Genomic DNA, 22,139 nt, shown 5'->3' with positions numbered 1-22,139 from the left:
CTGGGATTACAAAGTGCTGGGATTACAGACTGAGCCACAGCGCCGGGCACTTGTCTGTATTCTAAAACGTGGATATGGTATAGCTTATGTGGCCATTTTCTTTTGATAAACATGTGGGTCGTTTCTGGCTTTTCATTATTGTAGATGGTGCTGCATCCTTATGCATGCTTTCTGTAATTATATACTTGTCTACTTATTTGTGTGTTGATTTATTTAATGTCTATGTTTCCTGTTAAAATATAAGCTCCATGAGGGCAGGAATCTAATTTATTTTGTGCCTCATTCTTTAATTACTACCTAGCCAAGTGCTAAGGAGAAAGGAGTAGTCAATAAATATTTATTGAATGAGGCCAAAAGATTGGCTGGAATCATGGTGTGGTTTTGCATACTAAGAGAGGGAGCTTGACTTTTTTGGAAAAATAAAATATATTTTGGATAATTTCACACCAAGCAGTAGCAGGATGGTTATTAGTGGAACTAAGGAAAAAGTATTCTGGACTAGAAAAAAGGCAGGTATAGGAGAACTGATTATGAGATTAACAGGTCAGAAGGAAACAAAGAAACGTGGTTGGGGGGAATAGAAAGGAAAGGGTACATTTCCAGAGAGATGAGAAGGATAGGATTTGTGAGATTTATTGACTAGCTATGAGGGGTGAGGCAAAGAAGGCATAGAAGGAAAGGTGACATCTAGCATGGAACATTTTAATTTTATAAACATTCATTCTATCCCAGCTCCATGGAAAAAACACTAATTGCTATTGGCATATTAATTTGTATTACCTTTTCTTCCCTACTTTTCTTCTTCTTTTTTTTTTTTTTAAGATGGAGTTTCGTTCTTCTTGTCTAGTCTGGAATGCAATGGCGTGATCTTGGCTCACCACAACCTCTACCTCCCCGGTTAAGTGATGCTCCTGCCTCAGCCTCCCAAGTAGCTGGCACCACAAGTAGGAGCCACCATGCCCAGGTAATTTTTGTATTTTTCGTAGAGACAGGGTTTTGCCATATTGCCCAGGCTGGTCTTGAACCCCTGGCTTCAGGTGAGCACCTTGGCCTCCCAAAGTGCTGGGATTATAGATGTGAGCCACCGTTCCCATCTTCCCTTTCAAAAGAGATTTCAGCTGGGTGTGGTGGCTCACGCCTGTAATCCCAGCGCTTTGGCAGGCCTAGGTAGGCGCATCACCTGAGGTCAGGAGTTTGAGACCAGCCTGGCCAACATGGTGAAACTCTGTCTCTACTGAAAATACAAAAAATTTTAGCCTGGTGTGGTGGCAGGCGCCTGTAATCCCAGCTAGTTGGGAGGCTGAGGCAGGAGAATAGCTGGAACCCAGAAGGCAGAGGCAGTGAAACTCCTTCTCCAGAAAAAAAAAAAAAAGATTTACAGACTATTACAGTCTGGCGAGGAAGAGGATTCTGTACATAGGTATACCAAGAACTCAAGGGATGACACAGGTGGGAGGAAGCTAGCCCTCAGGCAACCAAGCAAAATACTTTATTGCTGTTCCAGAATGTGGGGAGGGGAGGATAGTGGGCGAGGATGTTTCAACCTTGCCCCAGAGCCACACAGGACTGACTGGTAAACATCCTGGAAACCTGGGGTCGAGAAATACGCATCGGTGTCAATTTTTAGAACTGAGGAAATGTAGGTTGGTGATAAAGAGGGAGTCTGACCTTGGGTTCAATTGGTGCCTTGGCGTCACTGTAGTCGGGAAAGTAGGAAACAAATTGTAATGATCCTGAGCATTAGTTTTCTCTTTTTTCTTTCTTTCTTTTTCTTTTTTTTGAGATTGGGTCTGACCTTGTCACCCAGGCTGGAGTGCAGTGGCGCGATCTCAGCTAACTGCAACATCCGTCTTCCGGGTTCAAGCGATTGGGATTACAGGCACCTGCCACCATGCTCGGCTAATTTTTGTATTTGAGTAGAGATGGGGGGGAGTCTCACCATGTTGGTCAGGCTGGTCTCGAACTCCTGACTTCAGGTGATTCTCCTGCCTTGGCCTCCCAGAGTGCTGGGATTACAGGTGTGAGTCATCGCTCCATGCCTAGTTTTCTGTTTTTAAAGAAAAGGCAGTATAACTAAATGAGTGATATTGATAAGATTATAGCAGGGGGCCGATTTATGAAAGGTAGGTCGCTCTGATTCTCTGATCATACCCTTGGCATAGGAAGAGGAAAATGGCAGCTCCAAGTTCTTACACAGTTTGTCTTGTCCTTTCTGTTAAACCAAGATGGGATTTTCTGGGACATGTTAATATCTCTTGAGAAAGAAACACTTTGTAGAAGTTTGATGGTTCTTTCCGTTTTATTTCCATTTCCTTTTATTGGCTTCCCAGTACTCTTGAAATAAAACCCAGAGTCTTAGCATGGCCCACTGGATCTTGCCAGCCATGTTATCAGGACTTTTGTTTTGTTGATGCTCTTTGAGACAGGGTCTTACTCTGTTGGCCCAGGCTGAGTGCAGTGGCACAGTCTGAGCTCATTACAGCCTTGACGTCCCTGGCTCAAGTGAATCCTCCCGTTCATCCTCCCGAGTAGCTGATTCTATGGGCACACAACGGCTACTTTTTAATTTTTTATAGACATAGGGTCTCGCTATGTTGCCCAGGCTGGTTTCAAACACCTGGACTCAAGCAATCTTCCCGCTTTGCACTTCCAAGTGCTGGAATTACGAATTACAGACATGAGCCATCGCGTGAGCCACCTCGCCCAGTCGGGAACTTTGTTTTTATTCTAAGACGCATGAGGGCTGTGTTACCGGGAATTTTGTTTTTATTCTAGGACACATGAGGGCCATGACATAATCTGACGACGACTTTTGAAAAGGTCAATTGTGGCAGTTTAGAGATGGGACGGTCTACATTTCTGCCTTGTAAACACAGGGACCTTGCACGTAGAGACGAAATCAGCAGTTGGAAATGACTTTTGGGAGTGGATGGGAGAGTTCTGGGTGGGAAATATATACATTTAGGAGCTTTCCAAATATTGATGGCATGCTGAACCTTCGGACTGGGTAAAATCACATGAATAAGAAAGTGTTGCTAGCATTGGGCCCTGGGGCATGTCAGCACCTAGAAGTCAAAAAGAGTCTAAAGAAGGAGCCAAGGGGACCAGGAGGGAGCAGCCAGTGAGGACTGAGGGAGATCAGGAGAGCTTGAGGACCCGAGTTCAAGGCAGGAAAGAGTGTCAGTCAGCTCTATCAAGTTTTGCAGATGTGGCCAATACCAGGGAACAGAGAATTGACCACTGAAATTCTGCTGTAACTAGAGTCGAATCTCCGGGCTTCACGCGGACCTGCCTTGATTTCTTGCTCCTCTGTCCCTAACCTGTCTTCATTCCATGGTCCCCAGATACACTGGCCACCTTCCAGTTCTTTCTCCAAGCCTGGCTGTCTTCCTCTCTGGACCTTCTCACCTTCTGTTCCCTCTGAATGAATGGAACACTCCTCCCTATCTTGGTATGATTTGCCACCTGACTTTCTGGGGGTCTCTGCTCCTCAGGGAGCCTCAGTCGAAAACAGCAGGCACTTCCCCTCTCTTGTTACCCAGTCCCAGTAGGTTACAAATACAACTACTGGGGTGTTGCCTGTTTCCCTCAAGAAGATAAGCCCCAACGGGACAAGGACTTCATTTGTTTTGCTTACTGCCCTATCTCCCATGCCTAGAACAGTGCCAGGGCCCCCAAAACTCGAGGCTCACAAACTTTGTAGTGTGTCTTATTTCATTCTCCAGACTCTTGAAGAAATATGAGTGACTGTTATTTATATAAGTAATACAAACAATTATTATAATTGTCTTCTTCATCATCCCTTCTCTTTTATAGATAAGGAAACTGAAACCCAAGAGATTTTTTTTTATTTTTTATTTTTAAAGACAAGGTTTCATCATTTTGGTCAGGCTGGTCTTGAACTCCCGACCTCAGGTGATCCGCCCACCTTGGCCTCCAAAGTGCTTGGATTACAGGTGTGAGCCACCATGCCCGGCCCAAGAGAGATTAAATAATATTCCAGGGTCGAGTGCGGTGACTCACACTTATAATCCCAGCACTTTGGGAAGCCAAGGTGGGGGGCGGATCACTTGAGTCAGGAGTTCCAGGCCAGTCTGACCAATAAGATGATGAAACCCCATCTCTACTAAAAATACAAAAATTAGCTGGGCATGGTGGCATGCACCTGTGATCCCAGTTACTCAGGAGGCTGAGAAAGGAGAATTGCTTGAACCCGGGAGGTGGAGGTTGCAGTGAACCAAGATCTCACCATTGCACTCCAGCCTGGGTAACGAGCGAAACTCCGTCTCAGAAAAAAAAAGAAAGAAAGAAAAAATTCTAGGGTTATGCTGTTCTCCAGGTGTAGAATCTGAGTATCTGAGCCTCAGTTACTGAAGACATGTTCATAACGAGGACACCATATCATAGCCTCCCCTCGCCTCCCCCTCCCACAGAACCAGGGGGTTTAAACCATTCTCAGAAAGAATGGAAGCCAAGTTCCTGAAGAGAATAAGAGGGTGCTAAGCAAGGGGAACCCCAGGGCTGAAGGCTCTGGGTCAGAGAGAAGGCTGGAATGTAGGAGCCTCAGTGAAGGGCATGCCAGGCCTTGAGGCTGGAGGTAGGCAGGGGCCAGATCCGCAGGGCTGATGGGGCAAGCTATGGAGTTTTTTCCCTCAAGGCCACAGGAAGCCATTGAGGGGTGTTGAACTCATCTGATATCCATTGTAAAACACATCTTGGGTTATAGGTAGAGAAAGCATTAAGGCAAACCCAGAAAGGAAGAAGTTTTGAGAAACCTGTACATACAGTTCTGTCTTTGTCTGGAGGAGAACACGTGACAGATCTGACATCCTTTCCTCCCTTGCATTTGGGACCCCTTGCTCTCCTGATGTCCCTCAGACCTCACTGCCTGCTCCCTCTCAGTCCCCTTTGCCCTCTTTGTCTTTTCCTTTATGTCCAGGCGCTGAACCACCCCAGGGCTCAATACTAGCACCTCTTTTGGGCGATTTTATCCAGGCTGATGGCTCAACATGCCATCCGTATTTGGAAAGCTCCTAAATGTCCGTAATTCTTATTGGGAACTCTCCCTTCCCAACACATTTTCAACAGCAGGGTCCATGTTCACTGGCAAGGCACCTGCCATTGGTACCCTGGTGTAGGCTTTTATTAGCGATAAAGATAAATGGACAAAATTGAGACATATGAGGGTTTGCTGACGGATTCAAGGTCTGTGTAGGGTGGGGCAGACGGAGATGAAATATCCTGATTTGATTGTAAGATTTTGGCTGGAGATAATAATTGGATTTCAATTAATGTTAGTTAACCAGCTTCTTTCCCCTCCGTCCCTCATTCCAAAGCTTCCCATTTGGAATATCTGATGAAGGCAGAAAACGTTAAAGAGGTGTTCCCAGTGTTGCGTTTTGTGTGCAGTTTTTAAGGCAGTTTACATTAACATTTTGAGTGAAGGTAATTTCAGAAAACTATCCAGAATATTAGTGGAGTCATGAGTTGTGCTTGCAGTGGGGGAGGGCACTCATTGAATGCACCAGTGGGATAAATCCAGTTAAAAAATGTTGTTAACCTTATCAAGATTGACTAATGCAATCAAGTTGGGAGGGTTCTGAAACCTTTATTTAAATTGAGTCTTATTCTTGACCCCTCCCTTTTTGGTTTGCTTATAAAAACCAGCAATCACATCTCTTCCAGTGTTCTTCGGAGCCACGTAGAGTGAAGGCCTAGAGAGTTTTCAGGTTCCAGACCCTGCCTTCTCTTCTGAAAGGTAATTTCTGACATATATATATATATATATATATCAAAATAGATATATATATATTGATTGTATATTATTGTGATACTTTACAGAGCGGTGACTTGCATGGGCTAAAGAAACTTAATAGAAAAGAGTTGTTTGTTATTCCTACTGTAGTGCATTCAGACTTGTTCAGAGGGCTGTCCCTGTTTCCTTCTCAAATGTCCTTTGTAGTTTGCAGATGCTGGCAGGTTTGCCTAACTTTTTCATGTTCTTTTCCTGCTAACTCCTCACTGCAGTTTTTCAGGTTTTCCTGCTCTGAACACTGAATTCTTTTACGTCCCGTATCTATGTTGGCTCTGTTTCAGCTCCAGGGATTTACATACAGTTTCCAAATAGTTTTTCTATCATAGTTCCACAGTAAAATAAATGCTTGTGAAATAAGAAGATCATACTGCATTCTGTTCTTCTAATTAAGGCTAAGTCTCAAAAGATGATTCCAATAAGTGTTAAACACAGCGAATCTGAAGTTTATTTTTCTTCTTCTTTTTTTTTTTTTTGTTTTTTTTTTGTTCCTAGATCTGAGCATGCTGTGACTGGCAGGATCTCGATAGAAAATCAGATGTTAGCTAAACGGAGAGGCCTGATATCACTAGGATTAAATCAGAGATAATGGTGTGATTTTATAAGCGCATACTAGGAAGTATGTCTTAAGGAGGAGGGCCTGTTTGGATAATTGTGAAAAATGAGGTGTAGCTGATGTCTGCTGCATGAAAACGAGGTGAAGTGGGGCTTTTCCGCCCTTTCTCTAAGTAACATGTGCAGAGCTTTTCTTTTGGTTCCATTCTTTGTTTTTGTTGCTGGCGTCTAGTAGCACCTGACTCCTTTAGAGATGGTCTAGCCAGGGAGTGATGGCGAAGCTGGATTTCTTGTGGGTGGAGCTAAGCGTAGGAAGACCAACGTTCGATTTTCAGTTTTCACTTTGTGCAATATGAGTTCTTAGCTTTTATTACAAAACCAAATGTTTCCAGCGTTTTCCTGTTACTTTTGGAGTTTTCATATTTTAATTGTTTGAACTCTACATGCTTTCCAAATAAACGTTAAGTATGAGCCTCACATTCTCAGGGAAGAGTGTGTCTCAGGGAAGCCCTCCCGGGCGAATTCAGATCCTTCTCTGTCCTTCTGAAAACACAGTATGTATTTGCAACCCAGCAGTCAGTCACTGGCAGAATTTTGCAACGATTTCCCAGTTTTGTTGGCACATCTCCAGGACGAGGTTCTTTGTAATTCTTTGCTCAAACATAAGGAGGATCACATATAAATAAAACTCTTAGCAGCTAGATCAGTGAATACAATCATCTTTCAATTTTTAAAAGCTACGACATAATAAGGTGCTTTTTTTTTTTTAAGGGAGGCGGCGTTGAAACAGTAACAAATCATGATGCTATAATGTGAACAAAGTGGTAGCTTTGGAGGGCACAGGGGAAAAAAAAAGCACAACCTTTTATGCTCAGAAAATAATTCAGTAGCAACAAGGTCTGAGAGCAAGGAATCTCCTTGTTCTTACTGAAACGATTATTTGTCAAAATATTTGATTGTTTCCTTATTCCTCCTGAAAAGTTTGGACTTTTCTTTTTCTTCGATTTTGACACTAGAATTTTTAACTATCAGCGCTATTGTGTTTACAGCATTCAAGGTCTCAGAGTTCAAAGGTTATCCATTAACATGTAGAATAAGGCTACATTTAAGGCTCAACCTGGTTCTGCTTGTTCATAGTTTCTTTGTTGTGTAGCAAGGCGCATAGTCATTTGTTTTCATAAAGTTAAATGAAGTTTCTTGTTTATGAAGAGTGTTTTTGGCTGTGTTTTAAAATGTGACAATAAGATTAAAAAATACATTTTAAAGAAAGGTGTTCATCTTTTGTGAGAAAAGGAATTCTACTACTTAAGTGATCAGTATCAGTGGATTTGAGTGAAAAAAAAATTCACCCAATGTAGTTTTTTAGTGCTGGCCTAAGAATCTACTTCTGGCACTGCTAATTAATTAAGTGTGAGTAAGTAATTGATTCACTTCCTTTTTAAAAAAGACTAACCAGACCATATGTGAGGTTAGTAGTTATATATAAAATGACAGCAAAACATGACACTTGGCAAATTTTTCCCCTTTGCTGAGCTGTGTTCTCAAATTCCTTTTCCTATTTATTAAGGACTGCATTGCTCACCAGCTCCGGATCGTTTCTGTAGTGCGTTCTTTCTTTTGATTTAGGAAATAATATATTTTAAATGCTTTTCTTGATGTGTTTTAAAGTTTTTTCACTTTGGATGTGCCGAAGGCCAATACAAAAATAAATACTTGGCTATTTTGTTGGTAGCGACTTGCATAGATCCATTTCACGTTGGCATTTTGGGGCAGAAAAATTGGGGATGTGCTTGTTTTATGTATGGTTCCTCCTTGAGGCTTCCTTAAAATGGGGGAATATCACACGCCTTAGGAATCAGAACCTTTTTTTGTCCTTTTTTTCAGCAAGGAAAAAAAAAAAAAACCAGTTGGGAAACGCTTTAAATGAGTTGGGCGTGGGGGGAAGGGGGAAAGGGTAGCAGTTCTTTTTTTTTTTTGTCCTCGGTTTCCTCCAAATGGATTTCTATCAAAACCAAGTAGATTCTTGGAACCTGGGCTAAGTTTAGAAATCTCAAGTTAGAATAGCGCAAGCCCAGCCCTTTCAGGGAAAAAAAAACCCAAAAAACAAAAAACAGAACAATTAAATAGCTTTCTGAAGATACTCATTTAAAAACTGTTTATCTTCTCGACCTTCCTTACACTTGAAGAAAATCTGAGGTGTTTTTGGCTCACAGCTGTCTTCTAACCCGCGCGCCATAGCGTAAGGATTTTGTTTGTAATTCGGGGTGACCCAGGGGTTCGGGCCGCGGGCCCCTCCCCTCGCCGGGGCACACCTTGAAGAGGGGGCGGCGGGGACGGGGGCCTGGGTCTGCGCCTGCGCATGCCCTCGCGGCCCCCCTCCCCCCCCCCGGAGTACCTGTCACTGTTACGGCTGCGGCGCGCGCCCGCCACGTTAAGCCGGATGGCGGGAGGAGGGGTGCGGGTTGGGGCGGGGGGCGCACGGCGCGCGCGTGCGCGGGAGTCGCGGGGCGAGAACTGGGAGTGCGCGCGCTCGCCCCTCGCTCGCGTCCCGGAGGCGGAGTCTGCAGCGGTGGGCGGAGCGGAGGCGCGCCTGCGCTGGTCACGTGGGCGCCGGGGCGGGGCCGGGGCGGGGCCGGGAGGCCGGTGAAGGCAGGGGGCGGGGCGTCTCCGAGCGGCGGGGCCGAGGGAGGGCGCAACAGCTGCTCCCTGAACACTTTCTGACCCAACAGTCCCCCAGCGCCGGACGCGCCGCGCCCCGGCGGCTCTAGGGACCCCCCGCGCCTGCACTGTTCCCGCGCGGACGAGTAGGGGGCGCCCGCGCCTTTGCCCCCCGTGCGCACCCCCGCCCCGCTCACCTTAGCCCCGCGCCCGAGGTGAGCCCGGCCCCCAAATCCTCCAGGCGGGGGCGGGGGTGGGGGTGGGGAACGCTCCTTTTTTGGGGGGTCTTGGAGGCGCGAAGCCCCGAGGCGCTCTGGGGGTTGGCTGCGCCCCTCGCTCGGAGCTCCCCGTGTCTTTTGGGGGGCCGGGTGCGGGCGCGGAATCCGGGAGGTGTCCGCACAAAAGGCCGATAGAAACTCCGCGACGCCTCCCTCCCTCCCTCCCTCCGCCCTCCCCGCCCCCTCCCCTCGCGCCCGCTCCTCCTCATTCAAACCCGGCCGGCCCCAGTGGTGTCAGCTCAGTCCCGGCCGCCGCCGCGCGAGGAAATGGCCGAGGAGCCGGAGCCGCAGGTAAAGGGGGCGCGCCTCCCGCCCGCGCCAGCCAGGGCGCTCGCCTGGCCCTGCGGAGGCTCCCGCGCCGCCCCCGAGGCGCCCGGCTCCCGTTGTCTTGTCCCCCTCAGGATGACCCCAGTCCCCCGTCTGCGCTTTCTCTCCGCTCCTCTAGGGCGCCCCCTCCCCAGCCGGCTCCAGCGCTTCCGCCCGCGGGAAGGTGCGGGCGACCCGGGCTGTATCCGCGCTTGGCAGTCACACTCACGCCGCACGATTCAGAAGGGCTCGGGGTGCGGGGTCCCCTGAATCTCCGCCCCGAGCCGGGGTCCGGGAACCCGGTGATTGCGGGGGCGGGCGGTGGGGGGCTGTTCCGAAAAGTTGGATCGCCTCGCGGGGCAGGTCTCCCAGTTTGCCCACTCGGCCTCGGGGCGCGAGTGGAAGGTGGACGCCCGCGCGGGGTCCCCCGCGATGGCCTGGGAGGGGCCGGGGCAATTTGGAAACGGCCAAAACAATGCGTCCGGACGGGCATCCCCCGCAAACAATGGCAGGGACGGTCCACAAGGGCCGGGCGGAGGGCGCGTCTAAAGGGCCGCGGGAGGGGCTGGGCCTGGCCTCGGACCCCCGACGCGCGCCCGGGTGATCCCCTTGGGTGCCCGAAAATCCGTCCCTAAGAGTTCCGGGGTTCTTGCTCATGCCTGAGCACAGGGCTGCGTTTCCTGGATGTGTGCGATAAGGTGGTGTGTTTTTTTTCTCCTTTAATTTTGAAGATTTTTATTTTAAAGTCTTAATGTCCTCTAAACTCTTAAAGAATGTCTTTACAACTCAATTCTAGTGGAACACCCAGAGCCAGCTAGAAGCCGAACTGGGATCTCTAAAGGGCAGGAAGGATTGAAATGCTAGCCCAAAAGTGCTGCTTGCTTTTTTTTTTTTTTTTTTTTTTTAAAGGGAAGTTTCTGCCAGGAGGTGCCGAGTGGTGAAACCGCTCAGTTTCAGATGCACAGCTCTCTTCTCTCTTGATTTGGCCCCGATTGCGAGCGGGACGGGATGGTGGAGGGGAGGAGGGCTCTGCTGGGGGCCCGGGAGGCTGGATTTGGGGCTGCCTGGGCGGTCCCGACCGAGGGGCAAGACCCGGCACGCGGGGCGCGCAGCTGGAACCTGGGTCCCGGGGTTTTGGGAAGACGTTCTGGGCTCGAGTTGAAACCCACATTTTAGGATTCTGGGTAGGGCCACCGACGACGGGAAGGCACATTTTTGGGCGGGTAGGGTGGGGGTGGGGTGAGCAGGCGGGGAGTTTTCCGTCAGGTTTAGTTACAGGAGCAAGAAAAGAACACTTCTGGGACCCTGGCATCCTGGCCACACTGGGAGCCCCAGAAACTTTTTTCTCTTTTTCTTTTTTTCCTCCCAAGAAAAGGATAATCATTTCAGGGTTTAAGGCTTTGGGATATTGTTCCACTTCGAAATTCCTTGAGCCTCAGTTTATCTTCCTGAATTAGCCTAGGGGCTTGAAGCGTTGAACATTCCTAAACACGGAGGAAGTAAATGGCGGTTGCAGTGGTCCATTGGCCAGTTTGGGGGTCCTGTATTACTGGCCACTGTGTGTCCCACAGCGTAGCTAGGTTTCCTAGTTTTCTAGATCGTTTGGAAGCATTAAGCTGTATGTTTTAAAAAGCCTAGGTCTGATTTAGTTCAGGTTGATTCAATTACGTCTTCATTGCTTTTTAGTTGGTTGAATGACTTGACATGAGATTAAGCTCAACAAAAGAAAAAGCGAGGTAGCAACAGCTGCCGTCCAGGCCTGGCCACTAGGTAGGGGTCTTAGGAGGCCTTTTACCTTCTCTTTTGTATATGTCAAAAAGGACGTTTACAATGTCCTTATTTTACTGTACTGCTTTCCTCTGAAGTGGATGTTCTTTCTTGCTTGATATCAGGCGAGACTTAAAATGCTAAGTTTTATGATACTTAGTGAGTAATAGATGTAGTTTTTAAAAGCCTTTACGTGTCTGCAGTGACAAGTGCAGAGGAATAACCTCATTGCTTTTTGTCTGAGAGTATAACAGGCAAGCCACTAGTTTGTGCTTGCTTAGTTAATGAGTGCTAAGAACTTTTAAGGTGTGTCTTTAATGGTAGATAACTTTTTTCCTTCTGAGAAGTCATATTTATTTTAGATATTGTTTTGTTCAGTGTTCTAGAGACTAATAGTGTTTTGTTTTGTTTTTCTTAATCCTGATGTTGCTGCCATTTTTAATCAGTTATATAAGGATTACATTCAGGAGGCAATGACTTACTTAAAATTCAGTTGTCAGTTACAACTCAGATTTATAATTTAATTGTTAGAATGGGATTAATAATCTGGGATTTTTAATTATTTGGTGTGATGAGGAAAGCTAGTCTTTCAGAATTGTGTTAGAATTGTGTCTTTATTTGCCTATAGGACAAGATTATGACTTTCTTGGTGAAGGACACACTTTGCTTTAGTGTCCCACTTCTTTCACCCCTTTTGTCTTCACAACACCTTCCTAACGTTTTGCAGTTTGACCTTTGCTGTTTTTTAATAACTTGTGAGATCGAAGTTTAGCAATTGTGTGTTGGGTTCATGTTCCCTTTCACTTCTTACCCAAAAAAAGGAACTAATACACCACTTAGAAAAATTTTGTAGAAAACTTTTCTCCCCTTTACCCTGAGGAATCTATTTTGGTAACAGCTCAACATTTTTTTCCAGGTAGTAGGGGAGGAAGGAGGAGCAGTGAAGGTTTTGACTTTGACTGCCTTTACTTTTAAAAAAGGTGGGGGTAGATTTGCATTTTCTTTGTAAGCCTCCATTTTTGGCAGGAAAACTTCAGGGAGGAATAGGAGCCCCTAATCCCCTTCCAGTGGACTTGTTTTGGAGGAAATCTGAAAATAAGACTTAATCATCAAGTCACTTATAAACTGATGAAATAATTAAGGAATATAATGGCCTGGCAATGACCAAGTCCTTCTGTCTCCTCATTGCAGATAAATGCTAATCACTTTTTTCTCTCTTAACAACATTTATTATGAAATGGCATGTTTTCGCCACAGCAGGGTAGCCATTTCCCAACCCTGGAGCACTCTTAATTCTGAGATGCCTGATTAGAGCCTCAGGGGTCCCAAAAGATGTGCTGTTTTCCCACTTTATAAAATGACATTCTTTTCTCACAGTTGTCACGAACATGATATTGGTGGATAAGAACTTTGGAGTAGTTTTAATGACTCTTGACTGCCTAAAAGATGCCACTTTAAGAAAGGAGCTACTTTTATCTGACTCTTATTTAAAAGTAAATGACTGGACCCTTTTTGTCTTTTATATGAAGCTTAGTTTCCATTTGCTTAAAAAAATTCAAATGGTTCCATCTCCTGTATGCTCCTATGGCCTGTATGTTATAGATTTTGAGGTTGCTGGGTGTGATTTGTTTTAAATGGTTCATTCCTAATTTCCCATTTCGGTTTAATCGATGAGCAGAATGTTTAATGAATAAATTGGGAAAGTGAAGCCGAAGTACTGAGCACTGGCTATTTTCAAGCTTCAGAATTAGAAAGTAGGAATGAAAAAGGTGAGACAGTTACATAAACTGAGCATTCCACTAGTAAAATAAATGTAATAAGATTTTAAATCCAGTTACTACAGTTGAAATATAGAGAATAGTTTTCAGATTACTGGGATATTAAAAAGTAAAAACCTGAAAGGTATTTACAGAACAGCTACCAAAATGGAATTAAAGGAATCCCAATCTTGTTAAATATTCTAAAGAGTGAAGGATTTGGTTACAGCATGTAAATTACACTTGAGACAATGGAGGGTGTCTTGATCCGCACACCTCATCTCCAGATTTTGGGGGGGGAGGGGTGTTAGCTAGTTTAAATGCACGTGGAAGAAAGAATGTTTTCCACACAGACAGCAGGAAATTTTCTTGAATTCGGGTGAAGGAAGCCTGATTATTGAATACCTCTTAATGGCCTCATTTTAGGGGCAGTATAAAAACTTTTCTGAAATGTTCATGTTTTTAGAGTAAGGTGAAGTGAATTATTTTTCTCCAGCCAGTAATACAGTTAGACAAATTTGCAGTGGTATCTGGGGCAAAGGTTTTTGAATTTAGACCACGAGGGCAGATAGAAATCTGACTTTAAGGAAGTGGAAGAACAGGGACCATTCTTTCCTAAAATCTGCAGCTCACGATGACATGGTCAATTCTTGTACACATCTATCTTCCAGATAAATAGGGGGAAGCCCCCACTAGCCAGCTGCCGCCACATATTACCCTTTTATATTTAACGTTGGAATGCTTTCCATTTGAACATTTGTTGACTGACTGTTCTGAACATCTCCATTACTTCCTGCCCAGGGTATCAGCATAACTGAGTTACTGGAAATTTGGGGACAGTTTGGTAATTTTAAGATAAGTTGAGAAATAAAATTACTAAACCTGAAAAGACAGCTGAATAAGTTTTATGAGAGTTAGTTTGTTCTTTGTTCTTATTAAGCTTCACAAAAGCTGTCTCTGACCTCCACAAGCCTGTACTTCCTATAGAAAAGCTGCCCTAGACTCAGAAGCTAGGTTTTTAACGGGTTCGTGTAGTGTTTTTATATTGGTATTCCATTATTTTCTGGTGCGTCTGGAAACCTTTGGAATTTAAAATGTAGCTAAATGGACTGGAAATGTAGACTCTAGACATTTCTTGAATCATCATTAGGAATGATACTTTTACTTTTCCGACCCATATCAAATAAGGATAACTTAAAGCAACTCAGTTAAACCAGAAGTGTTTTTCTTTCTTTTGTAATCAATATAGGGTTTTTTTTTTTTTTTTTCAGTTTATAAATACTGAACAGTGATTGTATTACTAGTTAAAAGGAGACTTTTCCCCTTGATTTTGAAAGCAAACAGGTGATGCGAAGAGTCAGATATACAACTTTAGTATGTAGTCAACAAAAGAAACGAAGGGGAATATTTAAATCTTACAGAAGAAAGACCTTATGCCTTAAAAGGATTGCCTAAGTTTGTATTTAACTAGGTTAGTTGAATTGGGTTTAATTCAGAGCGCTCATTGGAAAAAGTGGTATAATGTGCATTGTAGTGGTTTAGAAATAGGTATAGTTATTTGTGTATATAGATGTGTGTATACACATGTACACACACATACACGTTCAGTGCTTTCATTGCAGAGAGTTAAAGAGTGCAGGTAAAGATAGAACAGGTTATTAATAAACTTGTTTATTAATTTGCTGAAATCTCTTTTTGGTGCAGTTAGGCTTGTCAAATTTTTACAAATACTTAAGGTTGTGCTTGTTAGTAGTGATAGGAGAAACTGATAGCAATGCTTAATCTTAATTAACATTTTTAAAACTTCACTTATAACCCTTTTTTTTAGATCAGGATGTTTTTAAAAACCACTTTGCAGATTATAGTATCTGTTAATATTGAAACTAAAACTAGTATGTTATACTAAGTTCTTACTAAGATCCCTTAACTACCCTTAACTGATTTAGGATGAATCAGGCAGTTTCTAGTTAATGACACTCAAATATGCTATATGACTATATTTTTATTGTACTTTGGTCTCTAATCCTATTTAAAATAGGTAATTTCTGAACAATTGCAGCAAAATGAAATTATGTCCTTTAAGAGCTTCCCAGGTTGAAGAGTTCAGGTTGTAACCTTAAATACAAACTTTGAATATTCCAATATTTTTCTTTTGCTTAATTTGTAAGCATCTTTCCACAGCTATATTAGGAAAGTGGGGTTGACCATTTAGCCTCATGGGTGTGACCGTAGTAATTTCCTTGAAATAGTATTGAAGGATTTAGAGGATTAAAAATAAAATAAAAATTAAAAAAAAGAAAAAAGCTCTGTAGCTTTTTGATTGAGTTGCAGTTTTCTCCACTTGTCAGATTAAGAAAAAATACTGTGTGTAAAATACAGAGGAAAAGCTTTTAACAAAAGTGTAAACTTCTAACCAGATCTTGGAGATAATTTTGTAGTTTTCAGGGTACAGATGCATTGGCCAGAAAATAGCAATTTAAGTTGAATGTTTTAATAACTATTTATTTGGACACTTTAGTAACTAGAAAAAAGTAGCTTTGTTAGGAGTATGACAAATTACTTGTATATAAATATTTGTGTTTTTAAGGACTCCGAATACCTCGTTGCTTCATATTATGGTAGATACATATTTCATATCAACAATGTAAGAATACCTGCTAAGCTGAAACAAAGAGGCTGTGCTGTTTCTAAAAGTTAACAGTTTGAGTACATCTGGATGTAAAGGAAAATAATCCCAAATTACAGTGATTGTCAGCAAAGTGGCTGTTGTCCCTAATTGGTTGTACTTAAGCACAGATTATTGTGCTTTTTATTAAGCACTGTATATATAATGTGTTGTATTTGCTATTTCAGAATCTGCAGGTAATGGTAGAATTCATAGTAGCTTTAGTCACAGATGAGTGTGTAATTAGTCACCTAAAGAAAGAACACCACACTTAGATTTCAGGCCCTTCTAGCATTATGGTTCCTACTGGATTTCAAAGATTATGCTGTGGTAAACTTTAAAAATATCTACTTAAATAATTCCAGTGTAATTTAAACTCTAGTATTCTCTCAAAATACGGCTACATTGAATAACCACTTGCCTTAGGGGTTAGGGGTATATGAGTGAAGGTTGAGTTCTGTCGTTTGCCTGAGTACAGATTTTAAAATGTTTTTAAACATTGGAAAAAAATTTTGTGAAGTACTTTTCAGTGAGCTTGCTGTGTTCCTAATGCTCACTTTCTTGCAAACTAAACGCGTTTAGATTATACTGTTGGGTTATAATATCCTCTCCTCCCCTCCAGTTCTTTGCCGAGAAAGACAGTTTCCTCTATCAGCAGTGCCATCAGGTTACTGCTGGCTTCTGTGTGCAGGAGTGTGGAGAGATGGGGGCTTCTGGGAAGGGTTGTGTTTGTGCACACGCCCCATTCAATTGGAATGGTGATTTGCTGTTGGTAGATTAGAATTTCTATTTTGCTGTATTCTGTTATTAACGTCTTTATTGTTACAACCACTTAAATGATTACTGATTAGCAAATTGGTTTTAAGCGATGTAAACCTAAAGTATTATTCATTGTTTTAGAGTTTAAGGAAGTGTTTTGTCTACTTATGTTACAGTTTCTAAGTCAAGGGCTGAAGGCATTTGCTGTCAGATACCCCTAGGATGCCCAGTATTTTTGTTTTGGGGGGTGTTAAGGGGGGAGTGAGTATAAATCCAAATGTGCAGGGTTTTGTTTGCTTGTGCTGACCAACTTCATGGTGTGATTAAATATGATTTTTTAATTACACTCTTGAAGTTGTAGAATGGCAATTAGATGGCAGCCACTGGTGGCCTTGTAGAAGTTTTGAGGAACATGCAAGTTAATTTTAGTTTCTGATCAGTTATGGTTAGTGACTCCGGCCAAACATGTGCATACTGATTCTACACGTGTGCTAATTCCGTGGTGTTTATTCAAACCAGCTGTGTGTTGAGTGCCTAACCCTGTGACAGGCACCTTGTTCCAGGCATTGGGGACAGCAGTGGACAAGGCAGCAGAGTCTCTTGTGTCCTGAGATGTTACTTTTAGAAAAAGACAGTTACAGGCAAACAGAATGGTTTTAGATCTGGACACAAGTTTTCAGAGGAAGTCATCCTTGAGCAGTGACAATGCTTTGAGGGGTAGGGTGTGCTGGGCAGTGGCACCTTTGGGGTGCCTAAGGATTGATGTGACCTTGGGAGCCTAGGACAGTTGAGCACAATTGACTATGAGAGTCTGTCTCAGATGCTTCCCTGGAGAAAGAATTGCTGGGGTTTTGCCAGGAGGATTTCCTTCCACATCTGATTATAAAAGAAGGCCCCTTGGCCCAGAATGCCTGCCCTCATCTCCAAGTCTCCCATGCTGTTCACCCTCTCAGGCAGAGTGGAAGTTTCTTCTCTCCTAAGATCACTTCCCACTGAACCCAGCAGTGAAATAATCCTAGAACTGTTCATGTGGAGAGTGATGGTAACTTCTTTAACCCAGATAATTGAGAATTGGAATCAAAACATCTTCTATTGATACATCTTTTCAGTAACTAAGTTATGCTGTTTCCCTGCGTGGGAAATACCAGAGTTACACTCACATATTTCTTCTCTTTCTTCTTCTTCTTCTTTTTTTTTTTGAGACAAAATCTTGCTCTGTTGCCTAGGCTGGAGTGCAGTGGTGTGATCTTGGCTCACTGTAACCTCCACCTCCTGGGTTCAAGTGATTCCTGAATAGCTGGGATTACAGGTGTATGCCACCATGCCTGGCTGATTTTTGTATTTTTAGCAGGTACGGGATTTCGCCATGTTGGCCAGGCTGGTATCCAACCCCTGGCCTCAAGTGATCCACACATCCGGGCCTTCCAAAGCATTCAGATTACAGGCGTGAGCCCCGTGCCCCGCCTCACATTTTATTTCTAATCCTGAGACTGAGTGTAGAGCTGGTGTCCTTTTTTGGAAAGCATGTCAATAGAGAAGTGGAGTTCCCCAAAATTAGTTTCACATATTAGTCAAGTTTCTAAAATACAGTAATAATGTTTAGAACTGACATAGAAGACTAACTTGGATATTTTTCTTTTAATTCTTACCTGAGAAGGGACTAAGTTTGATTTTGCTAAATGAGAACATTAAAAAAGAAAATTCTATTGCCACTTCTTAAAAACCTTAGTGCATTTCAGCATCTAAACGTAGGAAGGACCTCAAATAAATGAGCCTTTGTTCTTGGCCAGGGAAAGCAGTGTTGTCAGAGTGTGATAACTTTTTCTGGGATATGTACTGTTACTCAGTTAAAACATTGCCTGGGATGCTGGCATTCAGTAAATACTTGTTGAATAAGCAAATTAAACTTAGATTTCTTTTTATAGAAACCTAAATTGTTAGACTGATGTCCAAATATCACTTAACATTCTGATTAGCAGAGTAATTGAATATTCTTTTCAGTGTGTAGATCTATCCCCAGAACCACAGAACATTGGAACTGTAAGGGCCATCCTGTAGTTTAACCAACTGCATTAAATGATAGAAAGATGTGGTATGTGGCAGTGACAACTTTAAGGTTGTAACTTAGCCAGACTAGAACTTGGATGTCTGGAGTGTTCTATCACACCAGGTTGGTTACCAGCCCATGTGTTGATCCTCCATTGTGATTACAACAAAGTAAAGACTTCAGTACATTCTTTCTTTTACCCTAATCCTTGATCTGCAGTCTTACTTAGAAAAGATCTAGTTAATGTTAAAGATCTAGTTTATTCAAAACTAAAGATAAGGAGTACGAGAATTTCTGTTTCAGAGTGTAAAGGAGGTGGAGATGTTTCCTTGGCTTCTCTGAGCCTGCAGGCCCTCCTTGCTCTTTAAGGAAGTAGAGGGAGGGAAGAAAGTATGGTTTTGTTTTTTATGGTTACTTTGCTGGGAGTAGTTTGTATGCCTTTCGGTTTTCTTTGGTGGAATTAACTGACTTAAGTTTGAAATAGTTGGGACTATTTAGAAACAGTGTTTGCCATAAAGGTAGAGGGTCTTGGCTTTAGAAGTTAATTCTTCTGCAGGAGTGAAAATTAGCTTCTAAACCAGAAGGAGCAGAGCTAATTTTCCACCTGGCCAGTGCATGATGTGAAAGGTAGATTAAAAAAACGAGAGGACCCCTTTGCTGATGAGAGACTAATCCATGTTGAAACAGCCCTGTTGAGGACTTTATGTTGAATCTATACGTTCACAAAGGAGTTTTGTGTATGTCTTTCCCTATTTGTTGTTTGGACTAGGAAGCCCCACCCAGTGCTTGTTGAAGGCAAAGTTGTTGAAAGCAAGCTGGGATTTGAACAGTAGATTGAGGTTTCGAATATCCAGTGAACCAAAATACATCAGGTTCCCCTGACTCAGATGAGTGGCCATTCTGAGGTGGTTTGTATTTTTCAAATGGGAGTTTTAGGAAGAGTTCCTGTATTTTTGGGCTTATTTTGTTGCTCTCCGTATACGCATCTCTGAGGGGGTGTGTTTGGGCACTATGATTTCTTGGATGCAGATTTGCTTGTGTATAAAACACATTTTAAATGGTTTTATATAAAACAAATTTTAAGTGGTTTTACACTGGATTTAAAATTTTTTAGCTTAAAGCATTTGAATTTTTTCATCTGAATTTTCACAATTCTTACAGTCTTTAGATTTAGGGAGGCTGTTGATGGCATCCACATGTGCATTTTTGGGGCATTTTAAAATGTATTTAGCTGAATTTAACAATTTCTGACCTAAAAGTTGACATTTCAGATTTAAGTCAGTGAAGCACTGTTTTAAACTGGATTTTAACTGGATGAAATTCTGACTTAATAAGTGTACTGACTGGATGAAATGCCAGTGATTTAATTAACAAGCGTGTTTAACAGGATGCCCTATATATTAGTTAAAAGTGAAGCAATTGAATTAGGTACCTTCTCTGCTGCATGGAAAAGACCACATGAGTCATCCACACCAACCTTCTCTTTGCTCTGCGTGTAGCTAACCGTTTCTGTTTTTTTTTTCCTCTAGGGTTTGGAAATCTCTTGTCTCCAGGTTGCTGGGATTGACTTCTTGCTCAATTGAAACACTCATTCAATGGAGACAAAGAGAACTAATGCTTTGTGCTGATTCATATTTGAATCAAAGCACTGGGGAATCTGTATGCCTTGTTTGTGGAAAGAACCAGTGATACCACCAGTGAGCTTCCTAAAAGTTCTGAAGAAGTTATAGGACTATACACTTTCTTTTGAACTTTTATAATACATATTTGCTCTACGTCTGAAGCCCAGGGCTGTTGAAGGGGGTGAGTGACAAGTGTTACAAGTGGCCTTATTCCAACTCCAGAGATTCCCCAACGGAACTTTGAGATTATCTTATATGCAATCGAAAGTGACAGGAAACATGCCAACTCAATCCCTCTTGATGTACATGGATGGGCCAGAAGTGATTGGCAGCTCTCTTGGCAGCCAGATGGAGATGGATGATGCCTTGTCAATGAAAGGGGCCGCTGTTGTTCCATTCAGAGCGACGCAAGAAAAAAATGTCATCCAAATAGAGGGGTACATGGCCTTGGATTGCATGTTCTGCAGCCAGACTTTCACGCATTCAGAAGACCTTAATAAACATGTCTTAATGCAGCACCGGCCCACGCTTTGTGAACCAGCCGTTCTTCGGGTCGAAGCAGAGTATCTTAGTCCTCTTGATAAAAGTCAGGTGCGGGCAGAACCTCCCAAGGAAAAGAATTGCAAGGAAAATGAAGAATTCAGCTGTGATGTGTGCGGGCAGACATTCAGAGTCGCTTTTGATGTTGAGATGCACATGAGGACACACAAGGATTCTTTCACTTACGGGTGCAGCATGTGTGGCAGAAGATTCAAGGAGCCTTGGTTTCTTAAAAACCACATGCGGACACACAACGGCAAATCGGGGGCCAGGAGCAAATTGCAGCAAGGCTTGGAGAGTCCAGCAACCATCAACGAGGTCGTCCAGGTCCATGCGGCCGAGAGCATCTCCTATCCTTACAAAATCTGCATGGTTTGTGGCTTCCTATTTCCAAATAAAGCAACTCTAATTGAGCACAACAAGGTGCACAGCAAAAAACCTGCTTCCGGTCCCAGCAGCACACAGACTGACTCTCCACCAGAGGGAATGTCATCTTCGAGGGAAGAGTTCCTGCAGTTTTTAAACTTAAGACCAAAATCTCGCCCCGTAACCGGGAAGAAGCTTGTCAACTGCGTACCTCAGCTCGATCCATTCACCACCTTCCAGGCTTGGCAGCTGGCTACCAAGGGCAAAGTGGCCGTTTGCCAAGAAGAAGTGAAGGAATCGGGGCAGGAAGGAAGCACCGACAATGACGACTCGAGTTCCGAAAAGGAGCTTGGAGAAATTTGGGGCGCGAATAAGAGCAACTCGGAAGGTTCTGGAAAGGCCAAAACAAGTAAGGGCGGTTGTACAGGCCTCTCGCAAGATAAAGAGAAGTGTAGACCCTCCAACGGGGAGGCGCCTTCTGTGGATGCGGATTCCAAGATAACCAGCAGCAAAGAGAAGCCCACCCACTGCTCTGAGTGTGGCAAAGCTTTCAGAACCTACCACCAGCTGGTCCTGCACTCCAGGGTCCACAAGAAGGACCGGAGGGCCGGTGCCGACTCGCCCACCATGTCCGTGGATGGGAGGCAGCCCGGGACGTGCTCTCCTGACCTCGCCACCCCGCTGGATGAAAATGGAGCCGTGGATCGAGGGGAAGGTGGTTCTGAAGATGGATCTGAGGATGGGCTTCCCGAAGGAATCCATCTGGGTAAGCTGTGCTGCCTCTGTCCCATGCTATTCCCCTTGTGTCTGTCTTTCCCTCTGTTCCCATCTCTAGACAATGCTGGCTGAGAGTGGGTCTGGACTGCCAGAGCCAAGTCCAGGTTCTTTGTGGTATCACTCTGTGTAAGTCATTTCACGTCTCAGGGCCTTAATTTTCTCATTTCTGTAATAACAGGGTTGAATTAAAAGGTCTCCTTGTTCTGAAAATCCTTTTTTTTTTTTTTTTT

The 22,139-nt window shown here is 43.6% G+C and overlaps 1 protein-coding gene across 5 annotated transcripts in view; it reads left to right on the top strand.

Moving 5' to 3' along the window:
* ZNF217 (zinc finger protein 217) overlaps positions 1 to 22,139 on the top strand; it is a 41,378-nt gene that overhangs the window by 6,464 nt on the left and 12,775 nt on the right. For 2 of the 5 annotated variants that reach the window (XM_017496892.2, XM_037727259.1), the window contains exons 1-2: positions 9,264 to 9,594; positions 20,134 to 21,898. In XM_017496892.2, the coding sequence (XP_017352381.1) occupies positions 20,482 to 21,898 (1,417 nt within the window). In that variant the 5' untranslated portion in view covers positions 9,264 to 9,594; positions 20,134 to 20,481. Of the gene's footprint in view, positions 1 to 5,685; positions 5,759 to 9,027; positions 9,241 to 9,263; positions 9,595 to 20,133; positions 21,899 to 22,139 lie in introns of those variants that run through there. The other 3 variants (XM_017496889.2, XM_017496890.2, XM_017496887.2) reach the window with 3 other exon arrangements.

Source organism: Cebus imitator, unplaced genomic scaffold, assembly GCF_001604975.1.
Source record: "Cebus imitator isolate Cc_AM_T3 unplaced genomic scaffold, Cebus_imitator-1.0 Scaffold224, whole genome shotgun sequence".
NCBI lineage: Eukaryota > Metazoa > Chordata > Mammalia > Primates > Cebidae > Cebus > Cebus imitator.
The sequence above is the reverse complement of the archived record's forward strand: the minus strand, read 5'-3'. Positions and strand labels throughout refer to the sequence as shown.